The 27,781-nt window shown below is 41.7% G+C and overlaps 1 protein-coding gene across 1 annotated transcript in view; it reads right to left on the reverse strand.

Annotated features, from left to right (window-relative positions):
* The window catches only part of fto (FTO alpha-ketoglutarate dependent dioxygenase), a 113,993-nt gene extending 86,551 nt beyond the window's left edge, over positions 1-27,442 (reverse strand). The window contains exons 1-4 of the mRNA XM_031746555.2: positions 27,175-27,442; positions 6,889-6,966; positions 5,651-6,686; positions 2,985-3,110 (exon numbers count right to left, since the gene is read on the reverse strand). Of these exons, the coding sequence (XP_031602415.1) occupies positions 2,985-3,110; positions 5,651-6,686; positions 6,889-6,966; positions 27,175-27,294 (1,360 nt within the window). The 5' untranslated portion in view covers positions 27,295-27,442. The remainder of the gene's footprint in view (positions 1-2,984; positions 3,111-5,650; positions 6,687-6,888; positions 6,967-27,174) is intronic.
* Positions 27,443-27,781: the final 339 nt, after the last annotated feature.

Below are 27,781 nucleotides of genomic sequence, written 5' to 3' on the forward strand. Positions count from 1 at the left end.
TGGGAGAAAAAAAAAGATGGTGACAAACAAAACAACTTGCCGGTGTTTTCTTCACCCTGATGAGATTGTGAAGGATTAGGTCTCTGGGCAGAATTACTCTGCGTCTTTAAAACTGTTTATATCCAATAACAAATTATCTCCATCAATCTGCTCTTTTCTTGGCGCGTCTGATGCGTCAGTGGGATCAGGAGGGAGTAGAGGCAAACTCAATAACTGTAATAAATATTTATCTTTCTTTCAACCCCTGTGCCTGCTGCCACTTGTCCTCCTTTTCCAGGAAGCAGGCTTTTAAATATATTGGGTCAAGTCTTTTCTCCAGTCCCCCTGTGCATTGGGAGCTGGAAATCAGATTATTGAACAGGCCCGGTGTCAAGACTTGCATTGTTCTTTTTTAACCACTGAAATTCCATTTGGGTGGAAATGATGGTGATTCAATTTGCCTCCAGCAGCTCAGACATTAGCAGTTCAAAAGGGCCAGCCGCCGACAAATGGTGCTGAAAATACATTACAGTGTCTGTGGTTATACACCATTGTAGTTTTCTTTTAATACCACAAAACTACTTATCATACGGTGTATGTCACCAAAACACTGGTACAATATATCTTAACACTTGGTTTAACACTGGCCACTCTGCCTGTGTGTACGCGAGTGTGCTTGACATGGCGGGGTGAAACATCCAGTTTTTTATTCGTACATGTGTCAGTTGCCACCCAAAAAAATCATGAAAAACTTAAGATTCAGTGACAAAATATAGAGTTTGTGTGTGTGTGTTGCATGTCTTACAAGACTTGTTTGTCTCACGATTGGTTTAGTTTTAGGATTTTAGTATGTAAAAATAATGTTGTGAAGGAAAACTTCTGAGTATTTTAGGACACAAAATTGTATACTGTATATAAAACAAATCTTTTCTATTGAAGAACGAAATAATTTTAAGTTTGTTTTTTTTCCATATGGTTGTGTTTATGCATTGTGCCAAGCATTTAAATCAGGTAGGCCGACAAAGCCACAGACTGCCGAGGACTCTGTGAGCTGCTATCGTCGTGCAGCAGTTGGCCTCTCAAGGGCGTACTCACCAAGTGGAGCATAAATCCCCACTGATCCGCGACAGTCAAGTCCCATTAGAATGGTCTGCACAACAGCCCATCACTCTATTATCATAGCTGGCCTGAAACTGACTGTTCTATTGTAAATCTTATCCAGCTAAAAGAGGTCGGCTTCAAGCCCTGTCAGACTGAATATTAGGTACAGACATCGTTGCTCTCAGATGAAAACATAGCATCTTCAAAGACTCAATGTCAGGAATTCATTAAAACCTTCCTATTGCTTACTTTTTAGTGGTCCATTTGAAAAGACTGACGATGTTCTAAAATTACATTGATACAGTAGACAGGTAATCTGATTCAACTTTAAACTGGAAAATCAGACACATGTGGAACATATGTGCGTGCAGCTATAGAAAACACCTTGCTATTATCAAGGTAGTGGCAAACAGTAACTACACTTTACCACTGACACTATGAATAACTAGTTTATAAAACACCTGCTTTAGAAACAGTTGTTTTGTAAAGATGTGAAGGGGCAGCTCGAGTAAAAACTAGATTTTTATTTTATTTATATAAAAGCAATCGACAACAGTGGTCATCTCCCTTAGAGCAAGTATTTGTGAAAGTGAGAAGAAAAGAACTCCCTTTTAATAGGAAGCAAACTCTGTCAGAACCAGACTCGGGGAGGAATGCCATCTGCCTTGACCAGTTTGGGGAAAATATTTTGCAGTGCTTTTTCTTATTCCTTTTTTCCCCCAGTATGGAATTGTGAAATTGGAGGCCTAAAGGCTTGCGAACAACAATATTACTATCAAAGCAAACTTTTTTTTTTTTTAAACAGTAAAAAAACAAAGTAAGAGCTGCTGTAAATTATGTTTACCTCGTTTGTAATTAGTTGTAAAGCTGATTTTTGACATATGTCCATACATAAGTAAGTTATTGTATACCGTTATTATTGTATTATTGTATTCTGTGGGCGTAAAGAGATGGTAATCTTTCAATTTAAAAAAATCATCCAGACATTTGGTGAAGTATTACAAAAAATATAAAAAAGAGGGAATGACTATGTCTAAATACCTATATTTATTTGACATAAATGTTGAGCACATGTATAATAAAATAAAACAACAAATATCATGATTATATAGTGTTGGAGTTACATATGTTCTGCTGTATATCAGTTAAAAAATGTATTTTGTCTACTCTTAGTTCCAAACTACATGAATTAGTCACTTAATTAAAATACACAAAGTACGGTAATCCATCATGCTGATGAAATAGGGACCACCTCAAAACTGCACCTTTATATACTTAAGAAAGCAAAGTGCCTCTATAAAATAATAAATCCGCCATTTTTTAAGGGGCGCTAACTTCTTGTCCAGCTGAACACAAGCTCTGTTGTGATGTGGATAAATGTCCTTGCGCTCAGAAAATATGAGAAAGCTTGGAAAGACCCATGGGACCAAAAAGAGGAGGGTGGAGGTGTCTGCTGCAGCCAAAAGCATTAAGCTATGATTTACACCCCTGTGGCTTGCTGTCTGTTCTCCCCATAGAGACATAGTCAGGAATGGGTCACAGGACTTCAAAAAATAACATTTGGGTTTCTTAACCTCTCTAATGCACACAATTTCATGGAACCTTAAAGCTCGCTTTTCAAGCCAAGTAACCTCTCTGCACATACACACGCATGAACACGCATGTCTCAGCTCTGTTTTTCCTGCAGAGAGAATTAGAAGAAAAGGACAGAGCATGAAAGTGAGAGTGAAGTGCATCCTGCTGGCATGGGTCATTGGGGACAAGTAACACTAAAACATGGGGTAATGAAAGTGTTCCTCCCTCCAAAGTCAGACATAGTGGCGAATGCGGTTAAGCTGTGCGAGCAACATGTTTACATGTGCATGTGTGTAGCTCCGAGTGTGTTTATGTACAAACGTCAGTACCTCTCATGTAATAGCAGTCTCCAGACTCCAGCGGCAGCATCAGGCCAGGTGTGTGGATGTCCCAGGCTACCTTGAGCCCAATCCTCCAGCAGGCCTTATCACTGCTGCTTCCCTCACTGCTCTCACCTGTCAGTCAAGCAGAGCCCAGCACACTGTAACATTTGCATTTTGCATTTATATTCACATTTGGGGCTTTGGGTTGACAGTTTAACCTAGTGTGACTTAAGTGATTGTAAAACTGCAGCATCCTTAAATTTAAATCTCTTACATATTTATGGAAATACATGTTTGTTTTGAAGCTATTTAAAAAATATATAATACTTCTATCCACTTTTGCCACATCTTTGCCTGTATATCTGGGTAATGCAGTGAAAAACTGCTACAGCATACTACAGCAGTGGCCATCTATCACCAATGATGTAGCCAGAAAATAAAATTAAATGAAATTAAATTAAAGAAAGGCTTAACACATTAAAAAAAAGAGTGCAATGATTAAATCAATACCACCCAAACAATGGATGTAAGATGTAAGCCTTTGTCTACAGAAAGTAAGAATCACTTAGCAGCCAAGCAAAGATGATACGTGTTGCTGTGGTCATATTGGCTGTTAGCACAGGATCTTTATGCTATCATTATGCTGTGCAAGAGGAAATAGTTGGATAAAAGCCCCTGATGTTGTTTAGTGAGTGTGTGAGAGTGTGTTATTGGACAGTATGTATCCTATGATATTCCTGTTTCTGAACCTATTCGCTGCAAGCGCCTCCCCTGTTCCTCTCTCTCCTTCCATTCTTACATGGCATACTAAGAAAACAAGATTTGGCTTGGCTGGCCAACACCCTTCAGCAAAATCAATACTAAACTCTTTCTGGGCCTCTCTGCCCCACAGCTGCCTTTTCCTTTGCTCAGCACGGATAAATAGTAACTTAATTTCCAGCCATTGTGCTCTGAGAGCCAGCTAATGACAGCTCTCCCCAAGGCCTTAGGAATGGTGGAAGATCATCCACTGTGCCGGAAAACACTCAATTGTAGCAGATTCCTTTGGATCTGTGCAGTTGTAAAAAGACCAACTCTACATTTCTCTAGTCCAAGCAAAAAAAGAAAAAAAAAAAGGCAGTTGAAGTGAGAAAAAGATATCTCAAATGAATGCGTCATGCAAAATGTTTAATATCTGTACATCTAAGCTGTTTAATGTGTTGCGTTTCTGTCTTCTCTGGAATAAGTACCTTTTTAATCCACCGGTTCTGGGAGTTCTCAGAGCCATCCACTTGAAAATACATCTGTAGAGCTATGATCAGCCTTTCTGTTCTAAGTCTGGAGATGTGGGGTCACTTGAAACTAGAAAGACAGCTGTCAAGCACGGAAAGGTGTTGCGCCACAGTGTTTCAAGCTTGTGTTCGCAAGGTCAAAACTGAAATGGCCCAAAAAATATCATTAAAACCAACCTCTTGAGCATGTGTTTCTGGTTAAGAAACAACAATGAAGAAAGCCCAGCTGTGTGGTGGGAGAAGTTAGCAGTGCACCTGCGTAATACTGTAAAATTACAGTTTTAAGACGGAGACAAAGGCTCTTAAAACTGCAAAGCTCCCACCTTCAACAGTACTTTGTTTTTTTTTTGCTGGACTACAGCTGTACCTTTAGCTCCATCTGCAACAGGAAACCACAGTTTGCTCTCATTCCACTATTTAGAGAGTGCAAGTAATGATCTAATGACTAACTGCACTACTTATAATTTATGCTAATAAATTTTGGTTTGTTGGGATTCTAAAAAGTGAGATGAATAAAGACGAGCTTCATCAGTCATTAATGTGATCCATATGATAAAAAATAAGGATTTTGCATTTTATTGTATTATGTACAAAAAAACTATTTTTAAACTGAAAACAAGTAGTTATAAAAACATAAAATAAGGAGTAATACTCTAAATAAAATACTGCCTTCCATGTTTTTTTTGTTTGTTTTTTTATTCATACACTCTAGAAAGCAAAGTTCCTCTTTCAATGAGATTTGCCTTCAACTCCATCAGCAAACGCTATCAGCTCTTGAAAGGTTTTGCATTCCATAATTAGGAGACATCGCATTCATACAGTACAGTCTAGGAAAACTTATCACTTATCAAAGCAGGGCTCATTATTCCATATCAGATAATTGCACATCGATCATTTCTTGAGGAAATGATTTAGATGAGATGCAGCACATGTGATAAGCCTTGTTTGTTTGACTAAGCTATTGAGCATGCGTTTAAGAGCTCGGATCCAAACGTCTGTGATCTCCCGACGCACTGTCGGTGATAAGGCTGTCAGCAGTGAACTGGTGATGACATTTGATAATGCTCTGACACTATCGCATAGATGGATCTGATGGTTGCTTCACCAGAGGCCATGTCTACAGCTGCTACAGTGCTGCTGTAGGGCCATAACACACAAGGTTAGCTGCATCTGATCCACCATAAAGCAACTGAGATAAAGTAATGAGATGGATATTGAAGTGAAAGAGAAAAGGGAATCTTAATTTTAAGCCAAAAATGTGAAAGATTATCGTGATAACTTTGGATGAGAGTTTTGGAATATTAAGTAAAAGCCTCTGAAGTGTTAATTTTATAAATCTAAACAGCAGTTCAATCCACTGAGCACAGTTATGACAAATACCATTTTAACTTTGACCCTTACCTTTGTCATCATGACAGCTATAGCTGTAAACAGCCACTGGTGAATGAGTGATCAGGTTCTCATCGTGGTGCCACCCTACTGCCATTTTCCCCATGCCATAGTACGGCTCCTCTTTGAGTTGGCTCATTGCAGCTGGGTCCATGTAATTGAGTAAGGTGACATTGAACTTTACTGGACCGCTGCATACCTGTGGAGGACTAGGTTGAGAACAGCCCTGGCCACTCTCGTGCTCCTCTTTGTCCTGAATGTGGTAATCTGATAGGCTGTGCTTTAGTTCGGCCACAGGTTTCTCCTGGGCCTTTAGTCCCACAGGTTCAGTCTCTGTGCCACCACTGGCCTTCACTCCCCAGTCAGGACATTTTCCTTCAGCATGCTCTGAAGCTGCTGCAAAACTGGTTTCACCTGGCTTTAGTTGGGAAGACTCTCCCTCCTCGGTGCTGTGTTTGAACTCAGTCTCCCACTCCCCTTCCTGTTTAGACCCAGAGCAGCCTTCCTCACTGTGTTTTGACTCAATGTCCCACTCCTCGCTGTGCTTAGATTCTGTGTCCCCCTCCTCACTCTGCCTGGACTCTGAGTCCCCTCCTTCACTATTCTTAGAGTCTTCACTGTGTTTAGACTCTGTGTCCCCCTCTTCACCTTGTTTGGCTTCTGCCTCTCCCTTCGCCGATTGTGATAGCCTGTCTCCTTCTTTCAGCTGAGACACATCAGTGCAGAAAAAGGTGTTAAGTTCCCACAATGCCTTGCAGGCAGCTCTCAGATCTGGGTCACAACAGTTTTGTCCTTTGACGTCTATGTCCTCACTGTGCCAGGGGATGGCAAAGAGCCGTGTGTCCAGATAGCGATATGTATGGCCCGGTTCGCCCAGCAGGGCACGTGACACAGCGGTGAACACATCTCGGTCACGAACACGAACCAGATCCTTCAGGAGGCATCCCTTCCTTCTGAGGGTGAGCAGAGCTGCCTGCACCCGGCTATGGAGCTCAGCAGGCAGTGAGCATGATTTCCTTAGCACGAGACCAGAGTAACTGGTGTCCCACTAGGAAACACAATTCAGTGTTGTCATAACATGCTGACCATGACATGCAGAAACATACGACAAAAATAGAATTATATTTCAAGCATGTTTCTCTGAGGAAAAAAAAAATAACTTTGAGAGCAGCAGTTAGAAGACATGTTTTTGCAGTTCTGTTAAAGTTGAGGTCTAAATATCATTAACAGTATCTAGAAGTAGGCCTTACCAGCTGCTGAAAACCTCGATCTGAGGGTGCCAGAAAGGGGATCTTCTGGTCTCCCAACTCCTGCAGTAGCCTCCGCCTCTGTTAAAAAAAACAACACAGTAAAACAGACTGTTAAGTAGCTGCAAGTATGGTTGCCTCATTTTGTTTTTCTGTCATTTTTATATTTAATGTCTAAGCGGCCTGAACCTTCAAATATACTCAGCATACAGCTTTTCTGAGACAGTTTGCATGTTGTTTGAGGACAAACATTTACACTAATAAAATAAGTGATAACCACATAAAACCAAAAACTATAAATCAGCAAATCTAACTAATCCATCATGAAGATATACAGTATAAGCTAATAGAAAAACCAAAATCTAATCATGATCATATCAAACTGAACCACAAGCTATGCAGCCCATTTTAATTAATGCATTTGAACAAATGATCCCTTCAAAACTGGCTGAGGTATGACCGGTCACCGGTTATTTTCATTGACTTCTCACATTTTTATGATTTTGCGAAGGCTGCCGGTGGGTTCCTCACAACCTTATAAAAGATGCCCTGCGCCATACAGAGCTCCTCCAATAAAACAGTCAGCTCGGAGGATGGATCAAAGTACCTTTCATTGGGCCACATTCCATTCTGACCTGTAAATCCAATGGCAACTAGTATAAAAAATATATACCCAAATAAATTTCACAACAGTCTCCCCAACCTGCCTCTTCTTCTGCTTCCATATGCGCTTGTTTGAAGGTATGTGTACCTGCATGCGTGCACAGTACATAATCATTCATTCCCCATAGGGTGCATCCATGTACACACACACACACACACACAGTCTCTATATGGCTTCTCTGCAGCAGGAAGCTGAAATGTACCCATCATGCTATTGTCTTTTTTACATATTTCAAACCGTTGCATGAATGACTTGTGCATCAACAACCAAGCAGTTGTAATTGTTGAAGAAAAACCAGCCAGGTGTATATTTCTGAGACATTTACAGCACAAGTCTCACATTACTTCTCCACTACTAATGCCAAAGACTTCATAAGGAACACAGGTACTGACGTAAAAAACAAAAACTTGCCCTGACTTTTAGAGCTAAATAAAATGTCCCAGTCATAACAATAAACTGCAGTTATAAAAAGATATATGTCCAGAATCAAAAAGGGTATGGATCATAAGGAGGTCAAGTGGAAGAAGAATGCGTATTAAAGACAGCAGGGAGGAAACAGAACACAATCACAGAGGTGGAAGAAATGGGAGGGCATCTGATCTAACGCAGTTTGGTGAATTTACCTTCAGGGCTGAAACTTTACCTAAGGCTAAACAACACAACACCTGCTGAAAGTTTTCTTAAAGGATGCGCATGAGTGTACAGGCCTTCCAAGTTATTCTGGAACAAACAAAAACAGACTTGCAGACAGTTGGAATGTAAAAAACAAAACAACATGCACTATTCATGGCCAGAGTGCATTCAAAGGCTGCTGGAAGAAATTGACAACCTGACACACATTCATTGGTGTCAAATTCTAACTTATGACAGAAACTGAAGATATCAAGGTGAGGCTCTGGGCTATTGTTGTGTGCGGATGCCGCTGTGTACCTGTGTGTGTATTTATTTGACTGCTGCTGTGAGTCTCTACTGTACACATCCATATTGTGGCATCTGTCTGTTTTATATGTGCGCATGTAATATCATTACACTTTGCTTCATTCATAGTGCAAAACCACCATTGTGTACACGAGTGCAAAAGTGGCTCTTATACACACACAGCGCATGGCCTTTTCTGAAAAACATGTAGCTGAGCACCATGCCTCAAGCCCAATCACACGTAAACAGGTCTGTCACACACGTGTCAAATACATCAAGCTACTCAGAAATTCCAGAGAAAAAACGAAAGACAAGAAGTTACCAGAGCCCTCTGAAGCAGATGGACTCTCACAGTATCAGAGAACCACTGTGTCTGTCTTCCCTTTTCTGTGTCTGCACCTGATTCAAGAAGGAAAATCACGGGAAAAAAAGGTCTGCGTTTCCACTCAGACCCAAGAAACGAGATTACCAATTCCATAATAACACGGATGCTTCACGGTAGCCGTGCCAACCGTCTGTACTGAGTGATATATCTGATTTTTTTTTCCTTTTTTTAATCTCTCTCTTCCTTGATGGGATTATTCCCTCAGCCGGACTGTTTATCACAGCAAAACATATTAGGTAGAATAGAACTCGATTGGTTTGCTTTGATCTTGGCCTATAAGAGATATCAAACTGTGTACCATATATTTATTAATTTCATTTATTTCCCATCTGTGACACTTCAACGGACACTTTCTTCAAAGCGATCTTCACAGAGTAGATTAATGTCCAGCGCTTAGCATCAATAGCTCAAAATAGCGAGATAACTCCACTGCCGCAAGGATAAAAACACCTCCAGCCTCTTTTCTGCCCCTGAAGGTCCACTGGAAAGCACTGTATCTGGTACAAATGCTGACAGAGGGCACATGAGTTCCACTGGGCTTGTCTAGATTTGGCTGATGCATCATAAACTACAGAGATGTAAAAGCACCAGTGTTTAGTAAAATGTTTCAGTAAGTGTCCCCCTGTTTGAGATATGTTCACAGAAATTCTTCTTGGCTCTATCCATTCATCTATTTTCTCAGCTACTTATCAAATTTACAGTCACAGTGAACTGGTGTCTATCTCAGCTATAAAAGGACAAGAGGAAGGGTTCACCCAGGTCAGGTTGCCAGTTTATCACTGGGCTAACACAGCGTAACAGTCAACTATTCAGGCTAACGTTCATGTGTAGAGCCAGTATAGATCACCAGATAACCTAGCATACATGTACCACAAAGAATCGGTGCAGGCACAGTAAGAACATATGCAAACTCCACACAGAAAGACCTGAACCCAATCATTATAACCACTTATCAGTTCTACTTAAGCAGCCAATGTTAATCTGGCCTGCTCTTACATCTATATTTTTGCCTCACATTTTTATATGACAGTAGGAGGCAAATGGTCTACAACATAGTCTTTAATACCTCCAACCAAAGGAGGGCAGTACTGCTATCAATGCACGAATTTCAATATCAAAACAGAAAACCATGGCTCTCAAGCAATCCTCCTGCAACCCAAGAATGACGTGATGAGAGATAGCTCTATAATAGAGCACTGTGTTTAGACAGTGTTCTCCCGGTACTTGTCAGACACCCATTTCAGAACTGTTCCCTTTCTGCGAAAGTGATGGTGAATCAACAACTTTGACAAGTCGGCTATAAAACGTCAGACTCAAACAGACAGCCTACCCATGTACATGAAAGGCGTTTCCGCCCCGGTCCATTTGGCACCGGATCGAAGAATGTAGGGAGCTTGTGTGAAGCGACACAGGGCACAGAGAAGGCCAGGGAGTGCCTACTCCACCAAGACATTTGTGTTTGCATGTGTGATGCATATAAAAGCTGTAGAAGTCTTGAGTAAAGCTTTGAATTGACAAACCTTAATTACAAATATACAGAAAATTCTATTTGTAGAATACAATCAAAAATGGCCTTTTGGCTAATTGTAGCACAGTTTGTTTAACAAATACCTGTGCAGGTCAGGGACTACACCATCTTTAGATATGTGATAGTGAGTAAATCTAACACGCCACCTAGGTGCCATCACAGAAAAATGAGTCACTGACAGGTAAGAATTTTCGAGGTGATGCACACGCACACATAAAAACAGAGCTTCTATTTTTGCTGCTATTTTTGTGCTTCTGGCTATAGTTTATTATTTCAGTTTTAGCATATTGTATGCCTTTTTAAGACAATATCTATTTAAAAAAAGCCCATGCTGCAAATACATTAATGAAAAAAGAAGCTCCATCAGCAGTTACAGCGACAAAAATGACCTCTCTTGTTTTCATCATGCATGCCATAAAAACAAAATTCAGGGGAAAAAAAATCCCCCCCATTCTGACATTTTGTTTACAGGAACTTGTGGTATTCATTTATTTTAGGAACACCAGCTCGAAGTTTGGTGACTTAATGTGATGGCTAACTGGGCAGACTGGTAAATGGGTAACTGGAATGTGTGGGAGCTGACCTCAGAGCGAGGGCATTGGTAATGTGTAACCCCTTGTCTCCATACTCCTGCTGAGGACTGGCCTATGAATATGAATTGGACTGTGAGAGTTAAAGGTCAGTAAGAAGGATGCTGCCAGAAATATCTAAAATCAACCGACTTTCAGCTACTTTCTTGTTAATATGTAAATTTTACTGGGTAATGTGTATCATCCTGAGATGCATTTACAGATTCAGTTTGACATGTGGGTCTAGCTTACGTTTGCAAATCATGTTTTATGCAAGACAGTCTCTTCAAAGTAACTTATTAAGAACATAATCAGTGATACACAACAAAGGATTGAGACATACTGAAGTCATCAGACTTCTTTTGGGGTTTTTTTTCTGGTTTTGTTTTCTCATTTCTGGTTAGAAACAAATTAAGGAGAAGAAAAATAATGTGTCCAGAAATAACTGAGAACAAATGCTATGTCATTAACCGTTGCATATTTTTTCAAATCAGTGAAGTGAACATTCTGTATATATTGACAGACATGTTTAGCACGTGTTCGGCGGGGGTGCACAGGTGGAGTAAGTGATGACAAATGGCAGACAGATCGGCTCTGGCCCATTAATTGCCGTTGGAAGCTGAAGGCTGCGTTGATCATTTCACCTCGCGACAGGTCAGCGGGGGACGTGATCATTAATATTAGAACATTTCCATCCATCTACCTGAACAAGAGGCCAGTCATTTAAAAGGCTGGCGCTGGGCAGACCTTTCACGCCCTGTTTATAACACTGATCTAAGCACATTACCAGAGCTGTGGGGGACCACTGCCAGTCATTAATTAGATGTACACACTTACACACACACACACACATACACACACACATACAATATGACCACCTCTACTGGAACCCAGTCACATTTGAAAAATGCCACATGTGTGAGATAAGGTACAGCAACACACACTCGGTATAAAAATTTCACATCAAAAGTCCTATTCTGGGCTAACTGTGCAAGCCATGTGTATACTTTCACACTCACATACTTACCTAAAGTTACTCTTCCAAAGATCCCAAGGTACGTGTAATTCTGTCAGGTGGAGAGTATGCGTACACATGTGTCAGAGATCAATCATTCAAAAGTATTTACAAATGCACAAAGCCAGACTCAGAAAGGTTGGCACATAGCCACTCTGTTTAAGTGCTTTTCAATGTGTCTGTGGTGTCAACATCTATTTCACACTTATCTACACCTCAAAGGGGAAAAAAGATGTTTCTGTGACCTTTAGCAAGTGTCAGATCTGGAGAGAAGAGGAGAGGGAAGAAGAGAAAGAGAGGATGGGGATTTAAGAGATCTGTCGATGCATGCCTTACATAACCTTTTTTTATTTGTCCGGGAAAGATTGACTGAGCATGCTCTTTATCAGAAACATACTAGCTGCTTCACACTCGCATACCCACAGATTTTTACACAGAGGAGCTGCTCGGTACATCTAAAGTTTTCTTGTAGACAATAAAACAGTTTCTCTGTTCTCCCACTGGGGTAACTGAGGGTAAAAAAAAGTCTGGTTCAAGGGCATTTTCAGTTTTAAACACTCACCAGGATTCTAACTAGCAGCCTTACAGTCAAAAGAGACCATGTGCCATGTCTATGAATTGGATAGCTCCACCGGTACACAAGGGCCATTTGCCTTTTTGCCTTAATTGTTGGTTTGTGGCTGGGCCTTAATGTTTCCATTAAGATTATGTCGATCGAGAAAGCTTTTTAGTTTTCACCTTCAAATTACAACACGCTTTCATGAGGTCAGCTGTTTTCCATGTGGAATGGCCGGTTTTAATGTAGACACAGTCCCTTGGTATTCAGGCTGGGTCCAGTTCAGTCAAGGGAAAGTCAGGGGAAAGAGTGAGAAAATGAGGAAGGGAGAGGGATGGAGGGAGGAAGAGAAGAGAGGCAGGAGAGCATTGATTGAAAGACTGTGATTAGCAGTTTTCAGCAGGGCACCAGGGCCACTGAGTTGTTCTAACAGGGTTGTCGCGTCTAGAGGTGCAGTCAAGGAGAAGTCACTGCTTTAGAAAGCTCCCTCGATTTTCCCATTTCCCCCTCCCTCCCTCTTACACTCTCACCATCCAGCCACACTTTTCCTTCCCTTCCAAAAAGTCAATATGGCTGTGCAAAGTGCAGCATGCCCCACAGGGAGGGCGCGCTAGCTGGAGGGGCTGGTAGGGGCTTACAGTGAGGACAAGAGGTGTCCTCCAGGCCTGTCCCATAGGCAGTGTCAAGGACAGACCTGAAGACCAAAGGACCAAGGCCACCAGACTGCCCTTCCCCTTTGCAGCTTGCTTTCTTTCTTTCTCTACATTTCTCTCAAGCTTGGCTGGCTCAGCGAGGCAGAAGAAATCAATAATCAGGTGGAGCGTTTAAAATCCCCAGCTCCAAAGACCAGTGCTACGGTCCTCAGAGCCCAGCAGACCAACACATCGCTCAGGGCGGAGCAGCTGATGGACAGATGAGTGGGTGTACGGTGGACGCACCTGGTCATTGAAAGGTTTGTGATTTGTGACAGTAAACAATTCAATAGCACTTAGCAATACACAGTGTCTAAAGGGTGTAAAGCCAGACTCTTCACACACACTACCATCATCTCAACATGTCACAGATCAGTAGGATTCAGGCAGGTCAGGCAGCTGCATAGACAAACACAACCTGGTATTGTAGCTCCCTCTCTGCGGAAGTACCTTTATTAATGTAGATAACGTTAGTTGTAAAATGAAGCCACCAAAAATGTATTTTTACAAAAACAGACATGTACCATCACTGTCAACAGCAATGCGTCTCATTTCCATACAGTAGGCTTGACGAAGAAGCCTGTACATGATGTGGATGAAGTGTGCGAGGAGGATTTCAGTCCTGCCGCGTGTCTTCATGTGTGAGTGACTGATCACAGTCGAAGTGGCTTGTGTCTCTAATCCAGTACCACTGTTAGACAGTGCAAAGACCCGGCTCTGTGTACCGCAGCACGGGCTGATCAAACCCATCCTGTGACAAGCAACCTCTTCAAATGACGATGATTTCCCAGCTCTGTGTCCTTTTGGTTCCATATTAGATCATCTCCTGACACTACGGAGTCTAGTACTTCATCTGGGATAAAGATGATGTGCAATAAGACCCAAGAGGCAGGAAGTAAAGGGTAAACGAGGGGCTAAGACTGGGGTGCTGTGCCTGATCGGTTGACAGCTGTGACAATTATGATGTGGTATATTATAACCTTATGCTAACCATAAGATTTAATACAGTATATGGTGGTTGACAAAAACAACCCAAGATTATTATTCCAGCTTAGCTGTATGCCATGTTCACACGCAACACATCAATAACTGAAAAACATCTTTCCACTATCATATATATGCAGCAAAACTAGGATAACCTTAACAATTTTTCGGTGACCTATATGTTAAAACAGATTTTTTTATTATGGCATTATTAACAAGCTAGACACATGACCCAAGTTTAAATCCTGACAACCATCTAAGCCACTAGAAAAACATATGCCTCTAAACAGATGTGGCCAGAACATCTAGGACAGGTCTAATTCTTTCTAATGTACTTTCTGACCCAGATAAACTGGCATTATCAGATTAATATTGAATTATGGGCTGAATATCATTTGTGGCTGTTTACACAACAGTCTGTCGGTCTTCCTGGAATACTGGGACAGATAAGTTTGCTATAATGGCATTAGCCAAATCCTGAAATGTAGCAGACAGCACTTGTCTTGCTTGAGAAACCACCTTATTTCTTTATTTATTTTTCTTTCACTCATTCTGAACAAAGGAAAATATTCTACCAGGAATTGAATAGCTTAATCCTCTTTTCACTCTTCCCAGTAGCCTGAATAGTGACAGATTAACATCCTGGAGGTTTACAAAGCCAGCCATTTGAAAATGTAATTGCTGATGCCACACTGCATGCATGTGTTTAAAGTTAAGGGTTAATATTAAAGCTTAAAAGACACACACACCAAGTAGAAAGGGATGTTGGCACACTGGGCCAGACCCAAGTCACTGAAGCCTTTTCACATGTGTATCAAGGAGTCACAAGCTGTTTCAAACCCTCACTAGGTGTCATAGTTACTGTTCACTTCTGCTAATTATTACAGGCAATCAGAGGGGTTACCGGGGCGGAGCCTGAACAGACCATGTTCCGGGGCATTTAACAGCTGGCTGGAACGGAGGTGAATGCATTACACACTGCCCTCATCCAATAAAAATAAAACACCCTGACATCTGAGGTGTACTTAGCCCAGAGGGGAGGGAGGAAGTGAGAGAGGAAAGTAAGAAGAAGGAGGAAGAGGGTGGTGGAGGGAAGAGGAGAGTGCATCTGATAATATGATGTCCAACTGCCACCTAGTGACAACTTTCCAGGTTCTGTGATCTTTCAGGCTGCTGATCATCAAGAGTTGGGGGGGACACACCAATGAATCACAGGTCAAAGGGCTTCAACATCAATAGCAAATAATTTGTTCTTTAAGATCTCAGTGAGGCCCAATGCTTTCCAGAGAACAACCCAAATTATTAAAGTTTCATGAAAAAAATAAAATAAAATAAGCTAAATAATTGAATGCAAAAAGTGTGTTTTAATCACATGGTTTAATTTGTTGAAAAACCAATCACTGTACCACCCTTCCTCAGATGACCACACTGCCCATACATTTGGGGGAACATGCCTTAACACTACACTAGTAGGCCGTTGGCTCCGGGCTCCAAGGTTCCCTCCCCTCATTAGCCCAGGTATAAATCACACTCTGCCGGTGCCCAGAGGTGAGAGGGATGAGAGTGGAGGTGAGCTTGAAATAATGCTTATGTCATGGCAGGTCAGCCCTCCATTATGGCCGTTTCAAAAACTATTAATCTTGCTTGTAGTCAGTGGCCTAGAAATAATTACTTCATCTAACCCATGTAATACAGCATGACCAGCAGTCGAGCCTGGTCAATTTGAGGCTGGGGAGGCAGAATAGAGTTGTGGGGGGTGAAATAAAGAGAGACAGAGAGAAAGAGAGAGAGGAGGGGGCAAAGCCACAAATTATCAGGCTCCTGTCTCCTGCTACTGGGTGACTGATGTTCTGCTCACTTCAGCTGTGGCCTTTTGCACTCTCAACACTGATTTAGATAGATAAACATGCACGCACTCAGATCATCACTACAGGCACACATATGGTATGTATGCACACTGCTGCATGATTTAGTAAGTATTTTTTCATCCAGGAATACACAAATCACAGTACTTTAAACAAGCCACCCAAAAACCATTTAAAATGAGATCTAAGGAACAGAAGAGATAAAACAGATTCAATTACCAGGCAGCACTCAGTCTTTAAAATTAGAAAATCACAGAATGCCAGCAAACACTACATGACACTGCCATATATATGTGTTTTGCCACATGATTAAATGTTGTATCTAAATTTACAGAAATATATCTGGAAGTTGTTAATGTTAAAATAATGCCGCCAAAGTATTGCAAGATTTTTCATTATCATTATTATTATCATTATTATTATTATTATATGTCAGAGGGATTTCACACCTTTGCATACGTTAAAATTTTATGACTTTACACATTTCACCCCCACATCTCCACTTGCCACAGCTCCAGGTACAATCGCCCATCCTCCAAGACGGAGGACAAATCCGCCTTCCCGAACATCAGGGCAGATACAGCCACAATAAAGATGGCTATTGAAGTAAACCACAGTGCAAGTCAACAGAGGAGCTAGTGCAAACTCAGCCTCCTAAACGTCACAGGAAGTATGCAAGGAGTGACATAAATAAATGTAGCCCTCCAGTGGCTGTCACAGCTGGCATTGCAGGTGCAAATTTAATTAGTCAAGGTGAAGTCTCCGTTGTTGTCTGAGAACGGGGGTGGGGGTGTCCTCGCCATGCACGACTGTAAACACGCGCTATATCCTAATCAGGTGTCACCGCAGCGTTTGATCAGCCCGTGAAAACTTGTCATGAATCCCCAGCAGTGAGTGGGCCGACGTGGAGAACAAAGGAAGAGAGCTGTCATAAAAGAACAGGGTAGTGCCGGTGATGGCACTGGCAGTGGATAAAGAGAGTTTGCCCATTAGCAGTCTCTGTCACCTCTCTCTTTCACATTTCCCTTAACGTATCCCCTAGTTTTCTTTCTTCCTCCATGCAGCAACCTACAATATACCTTTGCTACATCCCACTGCAGCACATTGGCTGAAAATCTCAACCACAGCTGTCCTACTTGTGCTTCAAAAATGCCATAAAAGCCTCCAAAAGATAACCCCAAAGTATTACACTACTTTTGTTTACCTCCCAAAGAACCACACATGTACAGAAATACAGGATGTGCTCTTCTTGTTTTTATCGAGCACCATTCTAAATAGTTGGGTCCTCCTGAAAAGCCTGGGAACTAGGCGCAGACGTACCGTTCTCCTCCCCCCCAGCGACTTCAGGTTGTATTGAGGCAGTGCAGGAACACATGCACCATTAGATACTGTTTACCTTTCAGTTTGGATGATATTGAATACATTAGCCGATTGAACCTCATAAGAAACACAGGCGAGTGACAAGGCCCAATCGTCTTTGCGACTACCATGGTAACTGAGATTACAGGCTAACAAAGAGCAGACAGGGAGAAAAAATATTTAAAACCCGAATAGTGATACATAAATTAATTAAAGGACAAAAAAACAAGTGGAGAATTAAAGTTGGAACATCTGTCAGCGACTTAGCTTTCCAACGTAATACCAGTGTTAGAACATTTATACCCTTGAAGTTAATGATCCCCTCTTTAATTGACAGTCAAGGAAAACTGGCTGCGGCAGCATCCTGCCGAGACACCGATAAGAGCCCCCCCCCCACAAAAAAGAAAAAAGAAAAAAAAAAAAACAGTTTAAAGAACCTTGGCACTAATCCCTATTGTCATCCCAGTGCAGCAGAAGGACTTACAAACACAGATAACTCTGCTGAAGCTGTCTATTTCTCAGGAGTTATGGGGACAGCCGAGCTGCCGCATGCCTCAAATCAGTCACTCAGATTAGCCCAATCCCTCTGTGCTGTCAGTCAGCCGAGACACTAGCTTGTCACCGCATTTACATGAGTCCATCTCATATGTGACAATGCCCCCTATATATGACAATGGTTGCGCGGAAGGGGTCCACTCACTCGCAGATAGCGGGTGTACAGTATGGCAGGCAGGCTGTTGTTGGATTAAGCTCATGGCGTGCGCGGTGCTCATGTCTTCTCTGACACTCAAACAACAAATTTAAAGAGTCTTAACCATTTGCTTTTTTTTTCCCATAGTGGGAAGAATGTGGGAGATGCATGTCAGATGAAACACACACATGCACCTAAAATACAAACACAGATACTCAAGCACACACATGTACATACACACACACACTCACTGGGATGAACTTCAAAAACTTGTAAGTACAAAATGACTATTTAAAAAAAAAAACAAAAGCCTATCTAGTGTATGTCGTCTCCAAAGTTGGCTTTGAGAATACTTTAATCCACCTACTTTACTTAACATGATAAAGCTCAAAGAACAAAGAGGCAAAAAAATATAACAGTAACTATGTGCTACGGAAAACATCAGGATCAGTCCCCATCTTCATGAATAACAGAGGTTCAAAGTGCAACCCCGAAACAAATCTCTAAAAGACAAACTGGATAAGACAAACTTTGGCATGTCAAATTAATAAGGGATTAGCACCTACAGTGTTTGAGCTTGTACTTTTAAATTAAAGTGTGGTACGTCGAGGCACCTGAGAGCTTACACTCTGCTGACTACTTTTTATGCTTCTGCGGCTCACTCCACTTCAGACAGTCCTGAAACAAATGACAGTAGATGCCCTCTACATAACAGGGCCAGGGCAAGCATGACACAGGGGTTGACAACTGAACCCTCAAACTCCCTAACCCCTACTTCTGCCATGCCACATGCACACACACATGCACGCACACGCACGCACACAAACAACCCCGAAAACAGCCCTGACATGACCGCTCGGCAGCCCTCCCTAACCCCTTCTTGTGTTTTTTTTCTCCCTTCATCTCACTGGAGACAACCCTCAATTCAGGACCATTTTAGCCAGCCAAGTGGATGTGACCCGCTGCCCCCCAGTCAGGCTCATCTGAATAAACAGAGTTGAAGAAACAGGCAGAGGAGGGAAAATCTGCCTACATTATGATAGGAAGAGATAGGATGGGATTCAGCCAAGGGGCTCCTTTCTTTATGCACGTTTGATCAAGTGCTTGACAGCACCAGTGGATGGAATTACAGACTGTTGAACAAAAAGTTGCGGTGTGGGTGTAAGTGTGTGGAAATGAGTGTGCGCAGTTTGGTCTGGACAGCTGGATTTCCGAGGCCTGACAGTGTTAGGCTTGTGACAAGCCTGCCGCACCACACCACCACCACCACATGCAAAGCGCAAGCCGCCTACTAGCCTTCGCAGTCCATCACTCAGAACGGCCGAGGGAGGCGCCGTGAGAAGAGGTCAGACGTGGTGGAGAGAGGGAGGGAGGAAAGAAGTGAAGAGGATGAGGAGCTAGAGGAAGAAGGGAGGGCCGGTCAGGGGTTAAGTGTAGAGAAGACAGCGATGAAAGGCAACTGTCATGCACCAGTGCTCGCCCAGAAGCACCTGTCTCGAGAAGAACATGCAAAGTGTGCCGGTCACGTCCTGACAATACCCCCGCTTTTTCTACACACACACACTCACGCATACAAGCACTCAGTAAAGGGCTGATGCTCCACCATTGGAAAGGCATCACCTGTCTGACAGCATGCCAGTCAAGCTGTCGTTGGCTCCCTCGCATATGCAAGGAAAAGTTAGACTGATGAAGAAAAAACACACGGGGGTTCAGAGAAAGAATCACTGAGACATGAACAGACCACCTGAAGTGAGCAAACACTTCTCAAAGACTTGATGCCAAGTAAATGCTGGAATGAGCAATACAAAGTGCTCCATGAAAGCAAATGCAGGATAACTCAGACAGCTACTCCAGACTGCAAGTTGCTCTGGTTACTAACGTCCTGGTGGAAGCGCTAAACCTAATGTACAAAGGATGAAAAATTATTTTTAAAGCCATTTGTGTGTTTTCACAAAAATTAATTTGCCTTTGTTCCGTTTTAACTTTTAACTGCCACCGTAAAAATCTCTGATAATTTAACAAGACAGAAAACAGAACGCCTAAGCCTGACATCATTCCTATCAAACTCTTCCCATAGTAACACTAAATTAATACAAAACATTATGTTGGGTACAAGCAGAAAATAACTAAGGGTATTCCATTTAAAATGGTTAGCAGAGGAGACTAACTGCAGCTCCAGCTGACTACATGAATAAAGCTGAAATCTGCCTTTGGCTGTAGGAGGCACTTCCTATGTTGAGCTTCTACAAAGAAACAAGCGAAATGCCAGGTATTTTAACACACTTTCATTGCTCACGTTTATGGAAAAGAACTTATGATGTACAAATTAACAGTTAGTATTTACAGCACCTTGTGAACCTGGTCTCCTGCAGCTTTTGTGAATGAAGGGTTTTGGACTTTCCATTGAAACCAGATGTGGTGCAACCACTCCAGCAGTAGGTACTTGTACTTTATTGGAAAGGTGAGTCACTGTAAAGGAAAATAAATTCACAAATAAACAGCATGAAGACTGCTCTGTCCTATGCAGGTGGCGTTGCACAGGGAAACAGTTTTTAATGGCGTTAGCTAAAATTAGTAACACCCAGTACCAATAGGACGCATTCTGGGTAGCATTGATTATTACTGATGTTTTTCACTGAAGACTGAATAAGTGCAGACTGAAGGAGGCATTATTACGTTCGCAGTTGCTCATCTTTCCACCCTCCATGGTGCTTATTGATTCCTTGTGTCTTGTGTTCTCCGAGCAGTTACACCAACGGCAGCCGCGACACACAGAGATGATTATTAGACAATATTTATTCAAAGATATGTCCAACCCCAAACCACCTACCCACACCTAGTGCACATTCATACAGGCGCACAAACACAAACACACACACACACACACACCAGAATGCCAAACAAACAGAAACAAAGAATAACAACTCGCTTGGATCATAGCCTCGGGTGACTAATGAACCCCCAGGAGGCTCTAGCCTCTGTGTATGAGTTGAGAGGGTCATCCCCATGTTTATTCAGCATCAGCCCGATGAGCCACCAACATCTATTGATTGAACTGATTATTCTATGTCTCTTTTGTGACAGGCCACATGCTTGACAGGTGAACCCTACTTTTGCAGGTCACAGTTGATGTAATCTCATTGAAACTGACGGCTGACCAAGTCGGCCAGTTTGCATGATCCACATCTCAGCCTTGTTTTTGAATATGATGACATCTTTGGCTAATGCCTCAACACTAATATGAGGTGATCGGTAGGGGGTGACAGGCACCAAAGTTGTTGTGAGCTGTTTGGACAATCTTGGTTACTGCATCCATAGGAGAAAAAAACATCTAGGTTATAAATACTAAAGATAGCATAGCAAGCAAAGCATTGGTATATATACACATGGGTGTAATGCATCAGCTCATCAACTTGCCAAACATTATGTATGACAAATAGCTGTAATACACCATTACATTTTTTTTCAGTTCTAACAGTCTAACAGTTTTCTTTTCCCAATGACTGAGTCCATATATAGGTATACAGTACTATAGTTAAAACAGTGGCTTCTGTCAAAGCTTTATAGAATATAAAAACATCCAAATGTCATCATGAAACAGGGATAAAATAAAAACACACAACCAAATCAATACATAATATATTCTCCGGTTCTTTTAAGAAGAAATAAATATTTTGTGCAATGCTGTAAAGAGTCCTTCTGTCTTAACAGGCTGCCTATTATACTTTTAGGCCATTTAAATATAGTCAACATATGGCTCACTCCCATTAATGTTCCCACAGCAGAGCTGCGAAGTTGGGCTTTTTAAAAAAAGCTAAATTTTGACTTATTGTTCCAAACTTTGGGGCACAAAATATTCTGTCGTTGGAAAAACACCTATTAGCCTCGCATAATCCTCAATCATCACCCCTCTGCTTGGTTCCCAGTTGCTGGAAGGATAAATCTGAGCCCGGTATTTACCAGCGTAAAAATCTTTGTTAATTTAACAAGACAGAAAACAGAACCCCTAAGCCTGACATCATTCCTATCATACTCTTCTCATAAAGGGTGAGAAGACAAAAGCAAAGAAGCAGCACACCCAGAAATAACAGCAAGAGAGTCACATTTTTTTTAAACCAAAAACCTCTCAAACTCCAGATAAAGTTCTTCTCTTGGTCGGTCATTATAAGTCATTATAAAGCCAGCCTCAACATTTGTCTAGTCTGTTCTTGCTATTAAAGACGCTTGTGCTATAAGACTAGCTAACACTCTGCAGCATGCTGTTTGAGAGCGATTTTTTTATACATCTTATAAGAAAACTTAGTTGTGGACTATTAACTGTTATATTAATTTTGATTAGAACCATACTTAAAATAGTACACAGTTCATAAAGGTTCACTCTCTATATGATTCTCATTGCTTCCAGTGGAGAATAATTTAACACACTGAAAGTCATTTTGTTCTCCAGTATTAAAAAATATATATAAGGGTTAACCATAGGGTTAAGAATGACATTATGACCACCTAGCAGCAAGTAGCAACTAACTAGTCTAGATGAGCAGGTTGCAGCTAGTGGTTGGAGGAAACCTCTGCAGATGCTTCTTTCAGTATGACTGCAGGATTGCATTTTCGAGCAACACCAAACTGTAATTTCCCCATCAAGTCATTTAAACACACACCTTGGCACAGTACCGGTGGACCATAAAAGTTGATATCCTTCCACATGCAAACCAAATGTAGACATCATGCACCCTTAAAATGCTGCTTATTCAACAAAGACTACTATTATAGAATGGATGAAGGATGAAATGAAGGAAAATTAACGAGGGTTTCTTAACTTTTTCATTTGTAATAAACAGAAACTTGGTAAGTCATTCTTAGAAATTACACATTACTGTGTTCATAATCTTTATCAATAACAATAAGAAAGTAGCAAATACGCTCAAAAATTATTTGTTAAATTGGCTAAAGTGAAATAATACTTTAAACTAAATTAATAACACAACAGCAATATTTTAATTCGTGCTTTATCTTAGGTTAACTTTAGTACACATAATGACATAAATCCTTGGAACAGTTCTGTGTGGGCTGATTTAATCAAAAAAATGATGATCTGTAACATCTCCAAACAAATATATGAGCAAAGATCAAATAGGCAAAACAGTGCAAAGACATGAAGAAGAAAAGCTCAGCAGCAGTCTAATCAGACCCCTCCAACACTCATGCAGTCGATCAATGAAAGACCTGGGGCCGCCAGCCTCCGCTATATTACACACCAAACTTCATATTCATTCATTGATTTTACTTTTCATAATAGTATATCACTGAACTCCAATGGGAGCAAAATATGGAGGCCAGGGCTTAGGTCAACTCTCAAATGGACGCCTGGACGAATGTTTGCACAATATTGATGGGGCACGCAGAAAGAAATGACTAAATACCTGGATCAATAGCTAGTTTCCCTAGCTACGACAGGTTATTCTAGATGGAAATATATAAATACCTCTTTATGGCTACTGGAGTAGTCCTAACGAGCAATGCTAAATGCACACCCTTAAGGTAAACACTTTGATTAGCCAAGGCCAGAGGTGACAAGAGCGGTCTGCTAATGCTAGGATGCCACACTTACAATGGCCTGAGGATGTTAACACACACAGGGCCCTGATAAAGAGACCGTGGATATGACAGGTCAAGCTCTGGGCAAAGAGCCCTGACCATCCTATTTATTTCTGATGTTTATGGACCCTGGCTTCACCATTCACAGTCATGTTCGACCAATGAATTTCATTAATAATTGAAACATTTTTTTCACACTAATCAGAACCAGAAGTGGGAAAGTCTTTGGCCTAATGAAACAAATTTGCACACAGACTTCTTAAAACAAAGTTAAGTACGCAGACATCTTTATAATCAAACCAGGCGAACACATCCTGCTGCTGCCGCAGCCCTGTTCATATTTACTGCACAACAAAATTACTGAGAACAACACCCAACCTCACAGCTTTACCAGCTCCACAGTGTCCAGTGGGGCCATAAAGAGGGTGGAGCCACATCACTGCCTGCTCCTTAATTAAACGAAAGCTGTTAGGTTCATTTGCCTCTTTTTTACACACATTGAACTAACCAGTCCATCGTTGAAGACCTCCCAGACGCCATCCCTACTTGCCCCTAAATCATGATTGGGTGAACGGTCCAGTGGGTCCCTGCTGGACATGCAGCAGCCGCCCAACGGCAAGGCCAGCACAGGGCATGTGGCAGATCGACACCTAGCCAGCGATAAGTAATTCTGTAGGGGATTAGCAGCATGATAGCCTGATCAATACTGTGTGCTCAGGCCATTAGGAATGCAGTGAGGAAATGACCCCCTCTGGTAATAAAGCAGGCATCTGGGTTCTCCTTCATTTGCCAGCTCCATTAGTGTAATGGTATCATTATCTGCCACAGCCGTATTTTTCTGGGCCTTGGCTTTTCCACAGCTCGACCAGCGGGGGTCTGATGAAGCAGTGAGAGCCCCCATACCGAGTGTTCCCCTTTCTACCATTCTACACAGGACCTAGGTGTAAATCTAGCTCTGCTGGAGCTTATGTGCTACCCTGCCTTAGGTATCCATACCCATGTTTTATGTCAGTACCTAACACTATTTCTCCATTATTGGCTCATTAATAGAGCAAGCAGCATGTAGCTTGGGTTTAGAGGGAGAAAAAGATGGCCGGCAGAGTGCAAAGCTGCTGAATGTGCTGAATCTGACACCCCCCCTCTTGCTAAAACACCAGGCTTGACATGACAGGACGTCGGCATTAGTTGCCATAAATCGTTTCCTTTACACTAATTCACCAGCTAACATTTTGTGGGGGAAAATTGATTAACCATGTCTGGATGTGTGGCCACATAATCAGCTTTTACTTCAGTAGATGTTAATTTAACAGAATCACCAAGGGAAACACAAACCATTTTAATGGGTGTTTAGAAATTAAATACCCTAAACAGCTTGCACTAGGTGCCACAACCAGAACAAACCAATGAGGCTGATCTAAGCAATGGGCTGGTCTGAGCCCAGGACCTCACAACATCTGGTGACCCTGTGTGAACATTACTTAGCCTGCTGCTCACGCACACAGACACACTTCCTGTTTCACCACAGCACTTAATACTTGTCATCGCTGTCCAAATGGCAAGCTTGCATCAAAGACAACATTAGAACATTGGGTTAAGGGACAGGGTCAGTGCTGTTTTCACACTTGCCAGGGTATGAGTGGAAATTTATCCTGTGATGACAACACTGATAAAACATACTTAAAAGTTTTAAATTCATTAGCATACTAGAGGTTAAACATTAGTATGACGAGGAAATTCATGAAAATGTAGCTACTTGACAACCTAAGACAAAGTACAAATCTATAAAAACTATTTTTTTTTCTGATACAAACAAAATGAAATCTGATGAGTGAGTCTGTTCACTAGCTTGAATGATGAAAAACCTAAATAAATGACATAAATGTGAATTGGTGTGACTAGGTGGGGTTAATTCCCCTCGGGGACTCAGACAAATGTTCTCTTTCATTTAAAAAAAAAGATATATAGAAAGAAGCCATGGCATCCCACCTGTCTATGCTATACTGACTTGTAGTGATGGGATTTTCTGAGGAGACTGTGTATTCATTTGGCACTAATGTGTTGGGGCTTGCATTCCACAACTCAGAATAACAGTGCACCCATCACAGTACATCTCTCACTTTGGGCACCATTGCAGACACACTCATTTACTAGATAAGACAACCATCATATCCAAGGTATTAGTTAACATAATAACTGTGTCTTTATACAACCAGTGATATTGTGAAAACTGTTCAAAACGCACACAGCTTTCGCTTTGGCTGCTGTACAGTTTTAAAGAAATTTTGCAATTACAAATTCTCTCGCTCATCCTTTTATTTATCTAAGGAGAAAGACAGCTAAGCCATTAGGTCTGTGCAGTACTGCCTGTCTGCCCAAGGGCCAACTAGAATGAGTTCTCTCTCTGAGCCGCTCATCTGGCTGCCATGGCTGCTTTCATAAACAGGAGGAACCACGTCCTACATAGTTTCACTGCTGTCTAACATGATCCAAACACATGCGCCACAGCAGACGGCGTCCAAGTCTGGAGATATGAGAAGAAACAGACAGGCAGATGCTAAGAGAGATGACTGTGATGAAGCAGCTTTGGATGCCTAGTGCACGGCACAGTTTCCTCTCTTCCGTTAGAATGTCCACATACTGCAAAGTTCCAGCTTTTGCAAAGCTCAACACATCAGCACACACAACACATAGGTACTCATCTCTGCTCACATCATGTGACCCTTATTTAAGTCCTATTTTTTTCAGTATCCGGTTCTACAGCTGGCACATTAGCACAGGTTGTTCTTTAATAACAGCAGTGGCAACATTAGCCAATAGGTTATCATTTCTACTGTATGTCAGAGCACAAACCATTATCCACTGCATCTGTAGTAAAGCCTGAAGCAGCTGGAGACTGCTGGCCTGGCAGCATGCCAAATCCCGGCTACACTTCACACTAACTTTACCTTTTGTTTTTACTGTTGCACTGAGCTGCACAGCTGCTGCTGCCATACAAGTGATTCATTGTTTATTCTTCACACCAGAATAACATCCCAAATTGAGCCTCGACTCTGTCTTTTGTTTGTTTTAATTTTTTTTTTAAAAAAGAGATATCTATGCATTAAACTAGTTGCAATGTCCACTATTTTTTTCATTTTTGTGTAGCCTGCTGTAATTCATATCGTATTTCAACTTGATGTAGGATGCTGTCGAGGCGTTACTCTGCAACCTCTATTTTCTCATCGGCAGTGTCTCTACGTGGCAAAACACCATTTTAACGTAACTGTAATTCTTCATTGTGGTAGACTGGTGGGGGAAAAAATGGAAAACACAATAAAGGAAACAGGCAAGGTGAAGTATGCGCTGACATTCCCGGCTTTCTAGCCTTCAAAATGCAGCCAGCAGCATCACATACGGAGCATTAGATATTCAAAGAGCGACAGGGCTTAGAAATATGCCAGACCTAACGGAGAAAAACGCTATCAATACCTTTCTTCTCTTCTCCCCCTCACTGTCACCCGATCTTTTCATGTTCCTGGAGTTGTGTTTACACTGCCTCGCTTTCATTAGGGGCGACGTCGGTCGTTGTAGTGCACGAATAAACTGCATATCCCGCTATTTTCGTGTCATGAAGAGCGTGTCCAAGTGAAGCCGTGTATTTCATTTCTACGAGACGCCAGTCTTCAATTTTTCCAGTTTAAAATGCGATTCTGTCGCGAAATTGTTGGGGGAGATTTTTAAAGCGTAACATTTAGAACTACAATTCCCAGCTCGAGCGTGAGCTCGCGGCGGAAGCAGCTTCGGCACGCTCAAGACTTTGCACTACGCAGGTGTGGCGCAGGTACAGATCTATATATTGCACATAGGCCGGTCAGCATGGCTTTTAAATCGGTGTTTTAAGCCCCTAAAATGGCTGTGGCATTTAGAGGAATAATGTGAGAGACATGATTTAAAGCGAAAGCAATAGTCACAGACCTATTCGGTTATTTTTAGTAGTTGTATTGCTTGCACTAGCGTCGAAATGTCGTTTTTAATGAATTTATTGTTTACCGAGTTTTTTCTATTATTGATATCATTATTTAAAAGTCTCATCAGA

The sequence above is a fragment of the Oreochromis aureus genome, linkage group 1, assembly GCF_013358895.1.
Source record: "Oreochromis aureus strain Israel breed Guangdong linkage group 1, ZZ_aureus, whole genome shotgun sequence".
NCBI classification, from domain to species: domain Eukaryota; kingdom Metazoa; phylum Chordata; class Actinopteri; order Cichliformes; family Cichlidae; genus Oreochromis; species Oreochromis aureus.